This window comes from Cryptomeria japonica, chromosome 8 (assembly GCF_030272615.1).
Source record: "Cryptomeria japonica chromosome 8, Sugi_1.0, whole genome shotgun sequence".
Classification (NCBI taxonomy): Eukaryota; Viridiplantae; Streptophyta; class Pinopsida; order Cupressales; family Cupressaceae; genus Cryptomeria; species Cryptomeria japonica.
Genome location: NC_081412.1, coordinates 9,770,842 through 9,790,347, shown reverse-complemented (window position 1 = coordinate 9,790,347; position 19,506 = coordinate 9,770,842). Strand labels below are relative to the sequence as shown.

General features: G+C 36.3%; 1 protein-coding gene across 1 annotated transcript; it reads right to left on the bottom strand.

Annotated features, from left to right (window-relative positions):
- Positions 1-349: 349 nt before the first annotated feature.
- On the bottom strand, positions 350-10,141 carry LOC131054985 (pentatricopeptide repeat-containing protein At4g21065). The gene is made up of 3 exons (XM_057989590.2): positions 9,705-10,141; positions 7,504-8,119; positions 350-4,393 (listed from the first exon to the last, which is right to left on the bottom strand). Exons 1-3 carry the CDS (start codon positions 9,921-9,923, stop codon positions 3,195-3,197), a joined length of 2,034 nt encoding a protein of 677 aa, XP_057845573.2. The 5' UTR covers positions 9,924-10,141; the 3' UTR covers positions 350-3,194.
- Positions 10,142-19,506: the final 9,365 nt, after the last annotated feature.

Here is a 19,506-nt window from a genome sequence, read left to right as displayed (position 1 = left end):
ACTCTGAAAAATCATCTTGGATTAGTGAGAATAGCATTAAATTTAGTTTGCATTAGAAAGGGGGGGCCTACCCTTATAAGTAGGAGGGATCATATCTTGCCTCACATACTATGGTGAAAACCCACATTTTGTAAACCTCCCCAAATTTACAAAATTTTTACCCAACAAGCCGAAAGATAAAAGAAAGTGAAATCAATTCCTTTAGTATTACTCGGACAATGTATACTTTGCAAAGACCTAGTGAACCCAATGCAGAAGGATATAACACAGTATCATGCCTTCCAACCTCTTCATGAACACACATGCTTTGGTCTCTCTACAATGTAAAGCAATATCCGACGCTTAAATGGAAATAAGCCAATGCACAAATCAAATGTCAATTCACAATAAGCAAAATAAAGAAATAACTCAGATGACCTTATAATATTACACCAAGTCATCCAATAGGAGAGAAATTTTTACAAAGCAATACCAAGGAAAATCTGCTTGTCTTTCCTTTCCCAACTGACATGTATGCCTTCTTGGGACATGGGCAAACCTAAAAAAAGTTTCTGTTAGTTTTTACCATGGGATCCTCAAGGTAGTTCTAACAGAATAAGCCACACAGACCAACGCACGCAAATGTCCTTCCTGGGAGCATTTCCACTCAGCTGAATGACCCATTGAACCCTATATAAGTGGTGTGCCCCTGCAAGGCTTCCTACCTCATGAAGTTATATTTTGATGCATACCCAACCTGTTGTAACGAATTAAACAATGTCTCCTTTCTTCCAGATCACCACTGTCACTCTAATAATCAAGATGCAATGCTATGTCGATAGAAATTTAATAATTTAATTTGGGTTTATGTACAGATAGCAGAATATGTAACCCCAAATCTCTCTCTCTTCTCTCTCTCTCTCTGTGAAGTCTTGGGAAATATATTGCTTCTGTTAAACATTTATCAGGAGAGTGATATGTATATGAAAGATTCTGTTATAGCACTATGTTGAAAATCCTCTTTTTAAGAAAAGCTTATCAGCACAGGTATATAAAAGATTTCATTTCAAAAGATGTTCAATACGTCTATGGATACTGTGGCATTGCTGTATCCTATGATTGAAGGTTCCTCTGTAAGAAAATAATGAGTTGAACTTTCATCTGGTCTATAATTCATCCCTGTAAACCATTCAACTCCAAAACATTTTGTTTGAGCTCTGTCTACATGTCCACCTTGAGGTAATGAAGAGCTTGCTCACCTCCTTTAAGGTGGTCACTCAAAAGAATTTTGAAGAGGAGACCTACCAATTCCAAGTGTGTACTAAAATGGTTCCACCGTTGAAAAATTGAAATATTTTCAGTCTTCTTCAGGAAATCAATCATGACATCCTGTGACTATTTCAACCACAAATGATAGGTGATGGGAAAACACTATTTTATTTACAAGAGTGTAGTTTCTGGATTTGATTGTGTGTAAGATTTTTACATCAACGTTTCAGATCACATTCCATGATCCATCATCAGATAACATTGATACAAAAATCTTACACACAATCAAATGCAAAAACTGCACTCTTGTATATGATGGATTGTAGAAATCTCTTAGAACCATTTTATTTGTTCATAATAGTGACAGAAAGAATTTGGAAAGCACTATCAGCAAGTATGACACCGTAAATGCAATAGCAGTGGAGTCCTGTTTTAACACCATTCAACTGTGAAACATTTGTCTGAACACTTGACGTCCAGCATAAAGTTATCAAGAGTCAAATGGCCTCTGAAATGACAGCTGAAGCATTTAAAAGAGGAAAGCCTATAAATTCCAATCAGATGCTAAATAAGTTCACCATTCATGCCTTTTTAACTTTTTAGGCCTCTTCTACGAATCAGTCATATTACAATATAAACAGCAAATCATTTATTAGCTGGCATAAACCATTCTACCAGTTTGTAATAGTAAAAGGAAGGATTTGGAGAACCCTATCAGCAACTATAGCCTAAGTGTGTAACTGTACTGGATCATATTTCACATTCTGTCATATTTCAGCCAAGAGAAGCATACCAACAGGTGGGTGTTTTAGGTTTGATTTTTCATCTCCACTTCAAAAATACTAAGTCCAAAAACCCAAAGTTGTAAGGAATTATTTGAAAATAGTACAATGATTAACAAGTAGCCATTCTAAGCCATTAAGGGCATGGTGTGCTGGTTAAAACTTGGTGATTTTGTTGCCACCTAGGTTCAAAACCCCACTGAACAATTGAAATCACAGGCTTTGTGCCCCTGTTAGAATGCTGTGCTCGTGGGTTTGGACTGTATGTGTTAACACAGGGGATGGGGTCCCCAGCATGTAGCCCCACTGTCTGGGGCCCACTTAATGCACAGATTACTGAAAAAAATAGATCACTAGCCTTTGTAAACTGATTTATCTTTATTTGTACAATTGTTTCACGCCATTCCCCTATCAAATCTCACAGGTGAAAATGTTTTTCTCTTTTCAAAACCATAATTTAGGTTGATTTCCTGCATTACTTCTCTCAAGTGCCCTTTGCTATATAATCCTGCATGAGGAAATTCTATAGCACTGTTTCCAAGCACTATTTTACACTTCTGCAGTACCCATCTTACAACCACAATGTCCATTCTTAATGAAGAGGGCATCGTATTACAGATAACAATATGCCTTTGCTCCTGGAATAGTTGTCTTTGCATATTGGGCATGAATATTCTAGATTGGTTATAGGTTTTTATGATTATATCATGTCACAACATTCAAAAGGCAATTGCAAAACGTTTGGTAACAAGAGGAGACCATTCTGAGGGAATGTTTCTCTAGCTTTGTCCAGAAAGAGCAAAGGTAATAACCAGCTGTTTGTTATCTGTGGTTACTTCCAAGAGGGAATGAATGCTTACTTCAGAAATTCCTCCTTCCAAACCGCTTCACCTCTATTAATTTTTCATTTCAGTGAATTATTATCAAGATTCTATCTGAGATACTTTTATTCTATTCTGATTAGTCTAACTGCAATTCAATCTTGTCAAAGTATCATCTATGGTAGTGAAGTCGAAGTCCTTTATGAGCATTGAATTCAAATGTTATGTGCAAAGCAACCCAAGGACTGATTATACTGCTATTCCATTAAGGGCTGGCTACCTAAAACTGTGTAGAGGGAAATGTGAAGAAACCTGCTCAATGCAAATGCTTCTGCTAAGGTTATTACCAATAGTCCCCACAAGAACACAACCCATTCTTGAAATGATGAAAGCGATTGGGGTCCCTCACAATAATTTCACGTCCTACAGTCTTGGAAATGAGCTTGGTTGCACTATGGCAATCACCACAGACACGGAGGTTCTTTGAGATTTGTATTAATGTCCCCGGATAGGTACTAATAAGTCCGAATGCAAGAGTAAGCTTAACACTGTGACCACAAAGGATTCTTAACTTCTTCTCTTTATCTACATCATGGAGTACAAAGTTGGTATCAGGAACATACCCTGCCTCCTTTATCTGCTTAAACAAGCTCTCTAACTTATCATAAATCTGATCCGACTGTGGATGCCATGTGTCACAAACAAGAAATTTGTGGACCCTATTCTTTACCTCAATCCAGCTGCATCCTGCCACTCTTTTCAGTCCCTTATCTCTCATCACTTGTCTTACCTTCTCCACTTCTTCCCACCTACCAGCTGCAGCGTAAATGTTTGATAGCAACACATAATTTGCAGGATTGTCAGGCTCTAATTCAAAAAGTTGTCTCGCTGCAAATTCTGCTATCTTTATATGCCCATGAATTCTACAAGCACTAAGCAAAGCTCCATATACAGAAGCAGCAGGTTCTATTGGCATCCTTGTGACAAAGTTCAGTGCTTCACCCAGGAAGCCAGCACGTCCAAGTAGGTCAACCATGCATGCATAATGCTCAACTCCTGGTGTAATACCATAATTTTGACTCATGCTGAAGAAGTATTCACGTCCTTTACCCACCATTCCTGCATGATTGAAGGCATATAGCAAAGAAAGAAAAGTAATATGGTCAGGTCTCTTGCCCGATGAGATCATCTCATTAAACAGTTGAAGAGCAGTCTCCCCTTGCCCATGTATGGCATACCCCTGAATCACGGCATTCCATAAGGCCAAATCTGTTTTAGGAGTTTGGTCAAACACTTGTCGTGCATTCTGTATTCTGCCACATTTTGAATACATGTCAACAAGTCCACAGCCCACAAAGACATTGAACTCAATTCCACTCCTAAACATGTATTGATGGATCTCTTTGCCTAATTTCAGAGCCCCTGTATAGGCACAAGCTGGTAGCGCACTGGCAACAGAAACACCATCAGGATTCACTCCTTCCAAACACATTTTGCGAAAAATCACCAACACTTCATCATAATTCCCATTCTGTCCATAGCCTGCAGAATAATATCAGGGAAAATTTTGGAAAATCTCTACTTTGAAAAATCTGAAATTATGTAGTTATAGGGTAACATTGAGGAGAACATGTGATCTACTATTGTACTGATAACTTCTAGCAATTTATTAATCACAAAATTTGGTGAATCTACCATCTCCATGTACATCTTAAATGAATTTGTAAACTAACTAGTTTTGTAAGTTTTGGAAAATTTAGCCCATTGGCAGAGAAAAAGGCCTATGTAATATTCCTTCAAGGGTATCCTATGAGATGAGATCTCATTGATGTATTTTGTCAAACTACTATTAAGCAATCTCTTAACTACGACATTTGGTATGAGATGAGATTTCATAGAGACATCATCTCAAACCATTTATGCATGTAGTCTCTAAACTGCTTCATATGGCATGAGATGAGATCTTTCATCAATCAATTTCTGTGCAGACTCTCAACTACCACATTCGGCATGAGATGGAATCTCAATCGAGGCATTTTGTCAAGCACTTCCTGTGTAGTCTCTAAGTTCCACATTTGGAAAGAGATGCGGTATCTTTTCTATTCCTTTGGTTGGTATATTCTCTCTTTCTGGGAAACCTTCAGTTTGGATGCCACTACCAAGGGGTACCTGTTCACCCCACAGTTACCTAGACAGAAATGTGAGCTGCAAGCAGTAACTCTGCATGCTAACTGCAGAGTGTCCAATTTGAGATGCACCTAACTTTGTCTATTGAGGTAAATCGTCCTAGAAATAAATGCAGTATATTTGAATCTAGGGATCTACTATAAAAGCCCAATGATCAAATGATCTTATCTAGTTGACTCAAACAGACTATCTAGTTGCGTAAAGATCAAAAAGCACACGTAAGGTTGCACAACCACCACTTCCAGAGGTCCCCATGGAAACACATAAGGTTGGGTTTAAACCCAAGAATTGACAGAAGTTCAACCCCGATACGTCAAAATGTCCTCATAGCTACTACATGAGATCTTCCTATAGAAATGAAACCCTCACATTTCAAAACACCTCATTCACCACTGCTTGCCGTTGTGCACTTAAGACAAGATATCAATGAGGATTTTTGAAGCAATTGTAATGAAGTGTCTAAGACTCTAAAGTACCATAAGACAATATGTCAAAGTATTTAGTCCAAGAAAAATTCTAATGCAGTCTCTAAACCATCACATTTGGCACGAGATAAGATCTTGCTAAAGAATTTTGTCAAACAGTTCCATTGTAGTCTGTAAACAACCACAATTGGCATGAGATGTGATCTAACATTTATTGAAAAACGCTTATACAGCCTCCACATGAAATCTCATTGAGGCATTTTGTCAAACCTAGCTTGAAACCTCCACTTGAGAAAGGTTACAAAGTTAAGAGCCTGTCTGAACATCCCGGTAAAGATTTTGATGTACATTTACATTTACAAATAAAAATATTTGATAAGTAGGAGATAGCAATCATAAAAAATATTTGAATTACACTAATATTTTTGGCATTAGTTGAACTCATGAGGCATTTCGTCAAACTAAACTACCACATTCAGCAAGATCTCACTGAGCTATTTGTCGTACAATTCTTGTGCAATTTCTAAAATGGCACATTTGGCATGAGACAAAGTCTAGTTGACATATTTTTCAAGCAATTATTATGGAATCACTAAACTATCATATTTTGCATGACATAAGATACTTGTGTGCATTCTCAAAACTACCACATTTGTCATGAAACATGATATAATTAAGGCATTTTATCACACAGTTCGTGTTCAGTTTCTAAACTAACTTGACATTGCATTAATTGTTCCGTATCGAATAATTCTCTCACAGTCTCTAAACCATAGTAGCAAAATCTTTCTCAGGATTAACTTACAAAATCAAAAGATAAAGATTTTTTCAATTAATGAGGATTTAATAAGGAAAATTTTTGATGAATAAAAACGCTGAAATTTTCCTAAAAATGGATAAGAAATTGCTGTGCTTTTAATTCATGCCAAATAAAGTGAGAAAACGCTGCTTTTCCATCCAGAGCAGAATTAATTTATATTTTTTCCTTTTTAAAACCAAAGTGAAGTTTGTGGGTGGCAGCCCCCAGTGGGGTTGAGGAGTAGCATGCCATTTTTCATAATTTTATCACTTTTATCCAAGCTCTAAGCCCTTCAAAAAATGTGGGTGTCAAGGCCACAGAACAATAATTAGGCCCTAATAGAGTGAGAATAGAACAAATATTTGCTGAAAAATGAGTACCCTAATCAATCCAACGTTTTGTTACTTCAGCAAAATCCAATTTTGCAATCTAAAAATGATTTTGACAGAAAATTCAAAAAACAAGTATTTTACAAGCAAATTGAAAAAATGGATGAAACAAGCACAGCTTATTTGTTTTTAAACTAGTCTGGGTAATCATGCCAACATTTAGAGTTAAAGACCAGAAACCTCCAGAACTGTGCCACTGTCAGAGAAAAAATATGGCTATCCCATTCAGATCAGATCGCTGACTGGGCTGATCATGGTTGACTAGAGAGTTTTGCTACCATGCTCTAAACTGCCACATTCATTATAAGATGAGATCTTTGTGAAGACTTATGTCAAAAGGAAAACATACAGCACCTAAACTATTACACTTGGCATGATATTAGACCCCTCTGCATTTTTCTGAAATTGGCTTGACAGGAAATTTAATAAAGATATTTTGTTTCATGTACAGTGCCTAAATCATCATATTTAGCAAAAATGAGACCTTGCTAGGTAAGTTTGCTAAGAATTCTTGTGTAGTCTGTACGCTATCAGATTGCGCAATAGACGTGATTTTTCTGAGACATTTTATCAGACACTTATTATGTATTTTCTATAATTCAGCATTTGGCATGTTTGAATTTTCAATCAATTACCATGCATTCTCTAAACTACCACATTTAGCATGAGAGGAAAAGGCATTTGTCCAACGATTCTCCTGCATTCTCTACGCTAAAATGGGCATTTTATCAAATAGTTATTGTGTAATCTATAAACTATCAGATTATGCAATGGATGTGATTTCATTCAGATATGTTGTCAAACAATTCCTATGGATTATTTACACTACAACATTTGACATCAACTATGTACCTGAAATTATGGTATTCCATGAAACAAGATCTCTGTGAACCATTTTGTCAAATAATTCTCGAGCAATCTCAATACATCCACATTTTGCATACATGTCCATGAGTGCATTCACAATAAAAACATCAGATTCAAGCCCTCTTTTCACAATATCATCATAGACCTTCTTGCCCTCCCGTAGATCCCCTATTCTCCCACAAGCCTTAAGCACCCGAGGAAACGTAAACTTATCAGGTGTAAACCCATCCCCTTTCATTCTGCAATACAGTGCTAAGGCATCCCTGCACATCCCTTCTCTTGCATACCCTGCAATCATTGCATTCCATGAAAAAACAGTTTGATTCTTTCCCATTGCCTCAAAAACCAGGCGTGCATTTTCGATACTTCCACACTGTGCATACATGTTTACAAGCTTGGACCACAAAAATGGAGTTTGCTTGATTTTGTTGCTGAGCATGTGTTTATGGACTTGTTTTCCCAATGCCAAAGCTTTTTGTTTTGCACAAGCTTCTAGAAGAGAAGCATAGGCATCTGTGTGTACTGGGATTTCCTGCTGATCCATAACAGACAGAATTTTCATGGCTTCCTTCAATTCTTCATTAGTACAATTCCCTTTAACCTGCCCAATATATAATTACATTAGTGATAGTTGCCCACATACTCGCAGTAATCTTAGAATAACTGATGTTAGTGACGTGTGTAAATGTGTAGATATGATACAGAGGCAGATTGAAAAATAATTTGCAGCCGTAACCTAATTCATGAATCAAATTGGAAACAAAGTGTTTTTAAAACTATAGTTCAAGCTTAAAAAACAAAGAAAGAAAGAATTTGTAGTCATAACCTAGTTGAAATCCTAAATTGATATTAACAATAATATAACCGTGGAAACGAGAACTTCAAAAGCAAAGAAGTGCTTGAAGATAATGGGAAGCTCTAGGTTTGGATACAAAATAATATGTGGTATCAGAACTAGACTACAAATCTAACAAAAAATTGTGGCTTGAGAGGGGTTGTTGGAAAAACAATTTCATACAGGGCTAAAATAGATCAACAGTAGAGCACCCCATGTATACTAATAGGAGGCTCTTGGATTGAACCTTACCTGGTCTATGAAAAATAATATTATATCATAGTTCAGTTAGGAACTCAAAAGAAAGAAGTGTGACTAAGAAAGGGCTTTTGGAAGAACAATGAAAGGTAGTCTAATTCTAGGGCATGCATCATTCTAATGGAGGCCTCCGGTACATGAAAAATTAAATAATATAAGAGCCAAATTAACAACCTCAAACAAAGAATCATGTCTTGAGGACTTGTCGTAGAACAATCTACATTTTGAACCACAAATTAGTCATCACTATCCAGCATGCTAGTGGGAATTTGTAGGTTCTGAAACTTTGCCAATGTATAAAACATAACAAAAAGACTAAGAACCTGAAGCAAAGAATCATGGCTTGAGGATTTGCCCTAGAAGAACAATCCACAATTTGAACCTTAAATCAGTCATCACTACCCAATGCATAACGAGCAACAAAAAGATAATTTAAGAACCTTAAGAAAAGAATCATGGCTTGAGGAATTGCCTTAGATGAACAATCCACAGTTTGAACCACAAATTAGTCATCACTGTCCAGCATGCTAATAGGAATTCGTAGGTTCTGAAACATTGCCAGTGTATAAAAAAAATAACAAAAAGACAGTTTGCAAGCATAAGCTAGCACATGAAATCTTCAAAAAAAGGTAAATTGCTATTAACAGTACCATAGCAATGCAATTTTTTTTAAAGAACTTGAAATGCAAACATCAAAATAACTACAATCTTCTTCCGGGATCAATTACGTTGTCTCATTGAATTCAGACATTTTGGGCCTAAAATTCTGGGTTCCATTTTTGGCCTCTCTACTGAACTCGTGGAAAGGAAAGGCCCACGAGCCTAATTTTATTGGATTCATACTGACCATCATTAGGGAAAAGAAAAGTTCAGTAGAAAAGATGGAAATGTCACACTCCAATTAAATTACGCAATTGATCACAGAGAACATTTCAATTTGATGAACTGCAACAAAAACACTCTCAGAATATAGGGAAAGAATTACTTAAAAGCTAAATATCATATAACAGACAGACACAAACCCCTCCCATACTGAACAAGTTTAACTATAGTAAACGAGTGAGCACATTTTAATGGGCTCTACTTTACCCACCTTTGCAAATACACTGTTAAAATCATTCTTCTTGTTATGGCATTGAAATGAGCTCTGCTTTTTTCTCTGTCCATTAAAACCTGCAAGTGGAACTGCTTTGCCACATGCGGGAATTGTCGGGCAGACATCTTCATCATGTAATGAGCACTGCTTCATGAATTTGCTACGACCAACCTGGTGCAGTCCAACGCCTGGTGTTGGAGGCAACAACAATGTCATGCTTACAAGTGCAAAACTTTAAAAATGGGGTAGGATTTGATTTACTGTGAGAAAATGCACCGGATCAGGTGTCCAGCAAAGCATGTTGTTTGTGTGGCCTGTAAGTTCATGGGCGCTTTTTTATAAACTACCTATTTTTCTCGCTGTTTAATAATTCCTAATATCCTGGTTATACATCAGAGTTTTGTCTCGTCTTCATCTGAGATATTCTCAGCCATATTTCTATCCAATCCAATGACTCGTAAAATTAAATTTAAAAGATGCCACTTTCGGTAAAACAAAATATTGTTGCAATCCATAGTGAAATAAAAACATTTAAGGCAATAAAATCCCAAATCAAATAATTCTTAAAGAATTATGTGATTGGTTGATGGTAAAAACTTTCTAATACAATCAATTTTAGAAGAACTACATTAATTTAAAATAATTTTAGAAGAACTACATTAATTTAAAATAATTTCATGTAATGGCTTGTCAAAAGCCTATAAACTTTAAAAAAAAACTCATTTTAATTTTTTAAATGTATAGATTTAATAAGTGACGACAATTCTTTATATAAAAAGACAGCTCATTCAAACATAAAATCTCATAATACAATTGTTTTTGAGCGGAATTTTAACATTTTTACAGAGAGGATCGAATTAGTAGAAATCATGTAAAAAGTCATTGTGATTTGCATAATTTCTATTCTCCATTCGGTGTTTTTTTGTAAGGAGAATAGATGGCTCCGTTTTAGTATATGATTTTGATTCATGTGGTATTTTAATGATTTAAATTGTAGATTTGTATTTAAAAGGAAAACTTAGATTATTTTTAGATTACAAATTTTTAATTCTTTTGTTAGGTTCAAAATTACAAGTTTAATATTAATTTGAATCAAAATTATAAGTGTAAAATCGATCCATTTTCAAAATCCAAACTTAATGTCAAGTCCAAATCAACTCTGTTTGAATTAGGCATTATGTATCAATTTTCATGTCAAAACATTCAAATTGTATGTCTAAGATGTATAATAAAGATCACCCTTAGGTAATTTCTAGCTAACAATTATCATCCAATATCACTTCTTATCACTTGAAATCACTCATACCCTTGTCATAACACTATTTAATATAGTTATTTCAAATGCACTAATCTTTTATCAAGAAATTTAAAAACCTTGGTACTTACACTAGGTCATATGATCCAATATGCTTTGTTCAAGTTTCAAGCATATAAGACTATCATAGCCACAACATTGTCAATTGCTTTTGTTGCTTGTTCTCTTCTAACTTATTGAAATTGTCAAATTGATTAGTAGGGCTTAACTATAATCAATTTTTTTTTAGGATTCTTTGTTGTCATGAAAATTTCTAATAGTGTTCTTCAACACTGGACCAAGTATTATCATTATAGGTTGCATATATAAGAAAAAGTTTATTGCAAGAATTAAACTTCTAAGAATCACAAGATCGACACTAAAAGTTTATAACTATTGTCGGTACCAAATAATGTCACTACCTAGTTTTGGTGCCCTTCTAATTGTTTGAAATATTTAGGCAGAGACAATCAATAATTATTTTGCCCATTTATTTGAAGGTTATAAGTGATAATTATATTTTAGACACCAATGGGACATCTATTACCAAGCATAAGTGACAAATGTGCATTGAATTGCCTTTACATATAACATTATAATTATAATACGTTTAGAGAGAAGTGCAAAAGGAGGGAATGAATTTGACAAATATGAGTATTTTGTTCTAGTTTTATTTATCTTTGACAATTTATATCTTGTTGGATAGAAAAATTGAGAAATTATTGTGAGCTTTCTTTTCTCTTATGGCTATTCATTAATGTATTGTTTCAAATTTCATAAATTAGATTAGATGCAATTTGGTACATGTCTAATTGCTCTTATTTGCTAAGATATGTAGTTCAACACATGTGCTCTTAATGAAGGGACTCGACTCTTCTCACACTTCTAGTGAGACTTATCAATGTGAACCAATGGGAAGAAGCTATAATGATATGCTAAAATTAGTAGGATAATTATATGGATGATTAATATGATTTAAAATCTTGGTTTCATTGTCAAGAACTTATGTGAGTTTCTATCTCATTCACAATAATGTATTGGTAGATAATGCACGTGATGAGACTTTCCAATGGGTTATGCACAAAGTGGACATATTTGTGAAAAAAGTTGTTTTGCACATTCTTTAGATTGTAGCATTGGAACTCATTGGTCAAAGAAGATTTATATAATATTTTTACTCCTTTACATATAAATTGTTTAAAGGAATTTCACTTCAGGAAAAGATGTTGGTAGAAAAGCATGTTGAAGCTCTTTTTATGAAGTAAAGCATGCGGTCCAAACTTTGACTCATGGATCAACACATAGAGATGATGGCCAGTAGTAATGTTGAACATGATATGCACCAAGAAGATTATATGTGAAGGGGGGATATTTATTTGAAGTAATGGTGAAGGGGCCTAAAAAGACATACATTGAATGATGTGATGCAAGATGACCATTTTGATAGTGAAGATCATATGAAGATGTCATTTAAAGATGGAAGGGTTTAGTGCACCTACAAAAATATAACACAATGTTGTCATAACCTAAATACCCATCTCTTTATTTATTTAACCTATTAATTTTTTTCATATATGTGTGTGTATGTGTGCGCGCGCGCGTGTGTATTCAAATTAAATTTATTATATAAATCTACTTTTAGTGTATTGTTTAAATTTATGAACTAATTCTTTTGTGGATCCTAAGAAGGTATCAACTCAGAAAGAGATGTTAGAGTAAAAGGTATTAGTTTACTTAATTAATTAAATCATATTGATGTAATAATTAAGTCACCTTTTCTCTATTTCACTGAAGCTAAATTTAGGAAGCTAAACTTAGGAATATTAATAATTAATTCATTATTAATTATTAATTACTTTTAGGGTTTTTACTTTTAGGTTTTGATCTCCTTTTATAAGGATTGATCCCTTTGTAATCCTAACCAATGTGATTATTATTGTTGCATATTCTTGCTCTGGTTTTTGAAAGCAATCTTTGCGTTTTGTGTGAATCTTCCATTGTTGTGATAGGTTATTTGCATATAGGTGTTCACTGGGTTCTGTGAGGTTGTATGTCACAACTTTAACATGGTATTAGAGCTTCAGACATGAGGCTTTCCTATTCTTTAGATAAGAAGATTCTACCTATAGCAGGTTTTCCGTGCAATTTGGATCGATTTGGACCTCAACATTGAATTTGGCACGTGTGAAATAGTCAAGATTGACCTTTTGTTCGTCGATTTTTGATTCACAGGGCCAGATCTGTGAGGGTTTGAAGATTTGGCTTTTTTTTTTTTTTCTGATCTAGGGGGCACCTATTTTTTCGGAGCAATTTGGGTCCAAAAGGACTTCATAGTTGGCATCAGGAGGCCGATTCTAGAAATTTTGATATATAATTCGATATATTTGGGCATTGTTGACCTATGAGGCAAAAAAAAAATCACTGTACGACCGCCTGTGCACGCATTACGAAAAAATTGGTATTTAAAAAAAAAATTGGTTTTTTTTTTCAAAAATATTTAACCGATTTTTTTTTATTAATATCATTATTTTTTTAAAAAAAATGTTTGTTGGGCATTGATTCAAAATATATTGTAAGGGGGTGGCGTACCCCCTGTTGCAGTCCATAGTCGTATGGTCTGTAGCAGGGCTGGTAGAACCACCCCCACCCTCCGCCTTTTCGGTGTTGTTGTCCATTTTCCGAGCTGCCGACCCCCATGCCCTCTGCCACTGCTGGTCTTTTTTCTGGCCTCTCGCCCAGCCACCGTCGGTATTTTCCAGCCACTTGCCACCGCTCGATTTTTTTCGGCCCGCCGCGAATTTCCAGTCGCCAGTATTTTTTTTCGGTAGTTGCAATTTTTTTCCTGTGGAATTTTTTAGGCAAGGATTTTTTTTCGGCACCATAGAATATTCTTAGCATATTCTATTGACGTTAGCATGACGCCATGCTCAAGGTTTACTGTAGTGGTGAATATTTCACGTTGACGACCTAGAAAATGACAAATATATTGTACTGATCAAGGGTGGTCATGTCACCCAGACTTTATAAATATTTGTCAAATGCATGGCCCAATTGCCCATTGTTTTATGTAATTAATTGTATCTCTATCAAGATTTCGTCAATAGAATCTATGCTTTCCACATGTTAAATTCAATATTTTCGCCTACACTTTTTGAGGTAGTCTTAATAGATGACCATAATTCGCCAATAGACATATAAATGTTTATTATCTATGAGGACCCAATTCACTTGGCATTTTGCGGAGGTGTGTTTCAATTCACCCCAATTTTTTCCAGCTCTATTATAATTGCCAATTAATTGGACAACCCATAATCGCCTCAAAAATTACTTAAGACGTGTTGTAGTTAAGCGTGTTTCGCCAAATATTTGTATACCATATTAAATTTCCTCCAAATTTGCCAAGTAAGGATGGAATAAATACAATCAAAGATCATATTTATCTCTACGCAATTTGGTCGGTTCTCAACTATCAATTCGGATCACTAGCAAAGTTTCAAACCAGGAACAACCATTGTTGCTAACAACATTGGCGACTGCTAGTGACCTAAAGGTAAGTGATCATATTTTTGAAGTGTTATAATATTATTCTGAATTCATCTCTATTTGTTTGCACTGTTGAGTTCATTCTTATTCAGTGGGGACCCATTAGTGGTCACCCGAGATCTTAGACATCTAGATTGTAGGTCATAGGGCCAATGAATCATATAGTCTATTATTACTTATCAACAAGTTGATATTATTTTTGCAACCTTTATTTCATTGGAGATGTCAAACAGGAAGAAGGGTAGGAATCCTGCATGTAGGGAAGGCCAAGAGAGACCAACAAAGTGCAGAACATTGTCATCGTACTTTGGCGTTGGCAAAGATTGTGGTGAAAATCAGGAAGGTACATCATCACAAGTACAAGTACAAGATTCACAACCTACACCGCACATTGAACAAGGAGGTGAACCTGATATCTCAAATCATGATGAACTTGAAGAAGATTTTCTAGTAGATAACTAGGTTAGCCAGAATGATATAATTGACTTGGGTGATAATGCCACAAATGATAATGCACAAAAGGGGAAAAGAAAATCCAAATAAAAAAAAGATTGAGACTGGGATATGTCAGTGAGGAATTTTCAAATTAATTGGTTGTCAAATCATCCATTCATTGAACTAGCGAAGAATCCAATTGAAGGTGAGCCTCCAATAAAATGTAGGTGTAAGATTTGTACTTGGAAACATAAAAAGGAAAAGAGGTTGCAACTAAAAATTGACACCATAGAAAAGCATATGGGTAAAGTTTACGAAAAACAAATGATAGATGGAGTTGAAAAATTAGTGATAAGATGAAAAACAAAGGAGGAATGTAAGCATGTGAGGAATGCCGAAGAATTTTATTTTTAGGAGAAAATACAAATGAAGCTTGTTGAAGTTAAAGGTTTTATTGAAGTTATTCTTGGAAAAGCAATGCAAATATAATAACTGGGAAAAGTTGTTCAGCTAAGTGTTGTTTTTTATATTTTGAGTAGAGGGCGTTCTATGGTAGACTACTCATCAATGATTGGTTTATTATACTTTTTTAAAGTTCCTAACTATCCTAATAGTCACTGGTCAGTAAACAGTGGATGGGAATGGGCAAGTTGTCTTGCGGAGGTTGAAAAAGAAGATGCAAAGGGAAAAATAAGAGAGTTAAACTTTATTGTGTTGTCTTTAGACAAAGTTACGATAGTAGATAATACTTCGTGGGTATGCATGCATGTTTATACTATACAAAATCATGCCCACCAACCTCATCTACTATCTGTTGCTAAAATGAAGGATAGTGCGACAACGGAAAATTTATTTCAACTAGTAAAGAGTTGTTTAATTGAATATGGAGGTATGGATGACATGACGATTGCCAAAAAGTTGGTGTGTGTTGGAACGGATGGAGCTTCAGTAATGCAAGGTCACAAGAATGGTCCTTGCGCAAAGATGGAAAGTTCTTGTGCACCCTACATTACTGGCATTCACTAGATGACCCACATAATGAATTTAGCTTTTGGAATTGTGAGCAAGCATGCCCCAGTTAAAAAAATTGAACATTTAATAAGAGAGCTCTACTCACACTTTTGTCGAAGTCCCAAACGATTTATGAAATTTCAACACTTTGTTGATGGAATAACCGATGAGACAAGCTTCTTAAGGATAATGATACTAGATGGATCTCTTTGGATGGACCAGCGCATCGAGTGTTTTCAGAATATCCATGCTTGATTGGACTATTTCACACAATTGCAACGAATTAGAGCAACCAAAATTTCTCGACCTGCTTCGGAGGTTAAGTAATATAGAGACACTCTTAAATTTAGCTCTTCTCCCCATGCTAGAGGAAATGAGGAATATTATGAAAAAATCCGAGCAAAGTGTTATGTATATTGCAAAATATGCTAAGTTGCGTAAGATGACATGTCTCACCCTCGATAATCTTTATGGATCTCAACCAACATTATCTGATGAAAAATTTGCTAAGTGGTGGACACTCACATATTTGAACAATCCTGATAACTTTTTACAGATTAGTGCAAACAACGAGTTATGTTCCAATGTACGCGGAGTTGAGATACCAGTGCACTGCTTTGCCACGATCGAGCTCAAGGAACAAAGAAAGCACCCCAAGAAGCGACTAGAAAGAGTTACAAGGGAAGAGTTTAGCAAGATTGTTGAGTTTGTAACTTCTTCTGTGAAGAAAATTACCTATGATCTTTCCTCACATATTAGAAGTGGATTCCCTCCTTAGAAACTACTTGAAGCCATGTGTGTGGGGGAAAAAGTGACACTAAGCAAACATGCCCTAATCTCACCTTCAATCACACATTTGTGGAATACGAAAGAGCCTAGAGGTATCACACAATTGGCTACTTCTTTTTGTGGAAGAGAGAGAGCCACGGGCTACCTATTAGGATTTCTATTCCTTTGTTGCAAGTTCAATTCCTAACCCCAAAGTGCAAGTATGAACTACTAACAAGATTGCAGAATTGAACTTAAACAATGGAAAGCTGTAAATACAAAGATAAGACAAGAATGCAAATGCGTACCCGGAGTTAAAATCTGACTGAAAATGTTCGGGACGGGGGCGCGGGCGCCACTGTCCTGATTCTGCCCCTGAAACTGCTCCAGAAACTGTTGTTTTGCACTCTGGAAAAAGCTGTCAAAAATGCTGAAAATGTTGTCTGTCAGGAGGACCAGGGCGCCCAGTGCCCCTATTCCAGGGACCAGGGCGCCCAGCGCCCCTGTCCCAGGGACCAGGGCGCCCCACGCCCCTGTCCTGGTCTTTTGCTCTGCAATTTGGTGTGGAGTGTTATCTTGACCTGCTTTTCTCGGATCTGTCACCTGCGGTGTCGTCCGAGTCCCGAAACCTACACTTATATCTGAAAAGGGTATGGGCGGCTATATAGGGTTTTGCCTTAGTCAAACCCCCGCTTCGGTGATTTCCACCTCCACGAATAGCCAATTTGTATTGTAAAATGTATTGTGTGTGCAGACCTAGTGTGTGTGCAAGGTCCTTAAATGCAAGAAAGCAAACTAGAGCAACCTAGAAAGTAAACCCTAATTGCTTGTAAATGATAATGTAAATGCTCTAAATCAAGATGCAAAGTGATCTAAAGCATGAATAAAGGATATATCGAAGCTTATGCAAAGACATGAAAACAACATGAAATCATACCCAACCCTCAAGGGAGGAGTACAAGCCAATCTTCAGTCGGTAATCTCCTATTGTTCTTCAATGTCTCCCAAGCCCTAAATGAATGAAATTGATGAATTCTTGATGGATGGATGTTGAATGTTATTGAAGTCTTCAAAGATCTGCTCTTTCGCTGCATCGAAGGTCCTCGAAAGCCAAAATTCCGGATCCTTTCAAATGAAGAAAGACAGCTCTTATATATGAAACCCTAGGTCGTAATTTCGTGTTTTGGCCGACCTAGAGATTGAATTTCCCGCCAATTTCTTGGGGTTAAGCTTTATTTTATGATTGGATCGCGCTCCTAAAATTTCGGGAAAAATGTCCGGGACCATGTTGCACTCCGGGCGCCATGGTCCCGACAACTTTTCACCAAATTTTCAGGACCGTCGGATATGATGATTTTAGAGAGAATCCCGAAGTTACAGGTGATTTCAAGATGTTTTGACCCCTGAAATCAAGCCCCCAAGTTCAAAATAGGACCTAATTAGGGTTTTTGATTAAATGATGTATTGGAGGAATAAAATGAAAAGGGCACACTTTAATGAAAGGGCCCAACTTTATGATGTGGGAGATGATAAAATAGAACCTTAGACCTAATTAATTTAATTAATTAAGTGCTAAAGGGGAAATGCAATGCAAAATGCAAAATGCGCCAAGGCGGGTGCTAAACTAGGTGTGAAATTGTACCACCCTAGCAAGTGCATACAATTTACGACGCTACATTTAGCCCCCACTTTAGCGGTCATATGAACACTACGTGCATATGCAAGCTAAAGTACAAAAAAGTAAACATTATTTGAAAAAGGATATATCCATAAGTCTGTCGAACGAAGCCCCCAGCGGTATCTGCAGTACACAGTTAGGAACCGCAGCCTACAAAACACACGTTAGATCACAAAATCACCTAATGCTTACTAAGGAAGGTGATGAAAATTCGAGGGTAGCTATATGCCCCCCCCTGTTTCGGCTTGCTAATTTTAGTGAGTTGAAACAGGGTATCATGTTTACCACTTCGAATTGTTAAAGAATATTGATGACAAATGTCACAAGAAGATTTGATATGAGATCAAAAAACTAATGGAGAATCATTTGGTAAGAAAGAGGACTAAACCTCAATTCCAACACAACAAAGAGTGTGAGGATTTGAGAGCTCTCTAACACAAGATGAAGGATGTAAATAGAAACAAAATGCAAAGAGAAGAAAAGAAAGGAAAAAGCATGAATACACACATTGGTGATCCATGAGAAGAATAATGAGAGAGAAAAACATGGACTTCTTGCCCCTAGATCTTGTCTAGGTGATCCATGGGAAAAAGGACATGGAAAACTAGCCCCTAGAGTCTGTCTAGGTGATCCATGTAAGGGAGGAGAGTGAGAAAGTCTAGCCTTATGCCACTAGTTCCACTCAACCTCGTGCATGTGTGTGTAAGGGAGGTTAGAAGCACCTCATAGGAGTCTATGCCCGAGTATGCTACAACCTGTATATGCATAGTACAAAAGCGTGACATCTCGCTCTAAGAGTCTGTGCTCTGGTTCCGAGAATAATCACCTTGCATAAAAGAAAAATGGAGACATCTCGCTCTAAGAGTCTGTGCTCTGGTTCCGAGAATGACCCATTGCTCAAAAAGTGTAATGTTTATGTCATAAGCAAAGTAGAACAAGGATACCTACCTTCATCACAAAAGAAGATACCCCAAAAATGCAACAATGTCATAGATCCAAGCAAGAGAGTTTTGCACTCTTTAAGCGAGGATAAGATAGTTGAAAAGGGATATCCTGTAGTATGTGTAAAG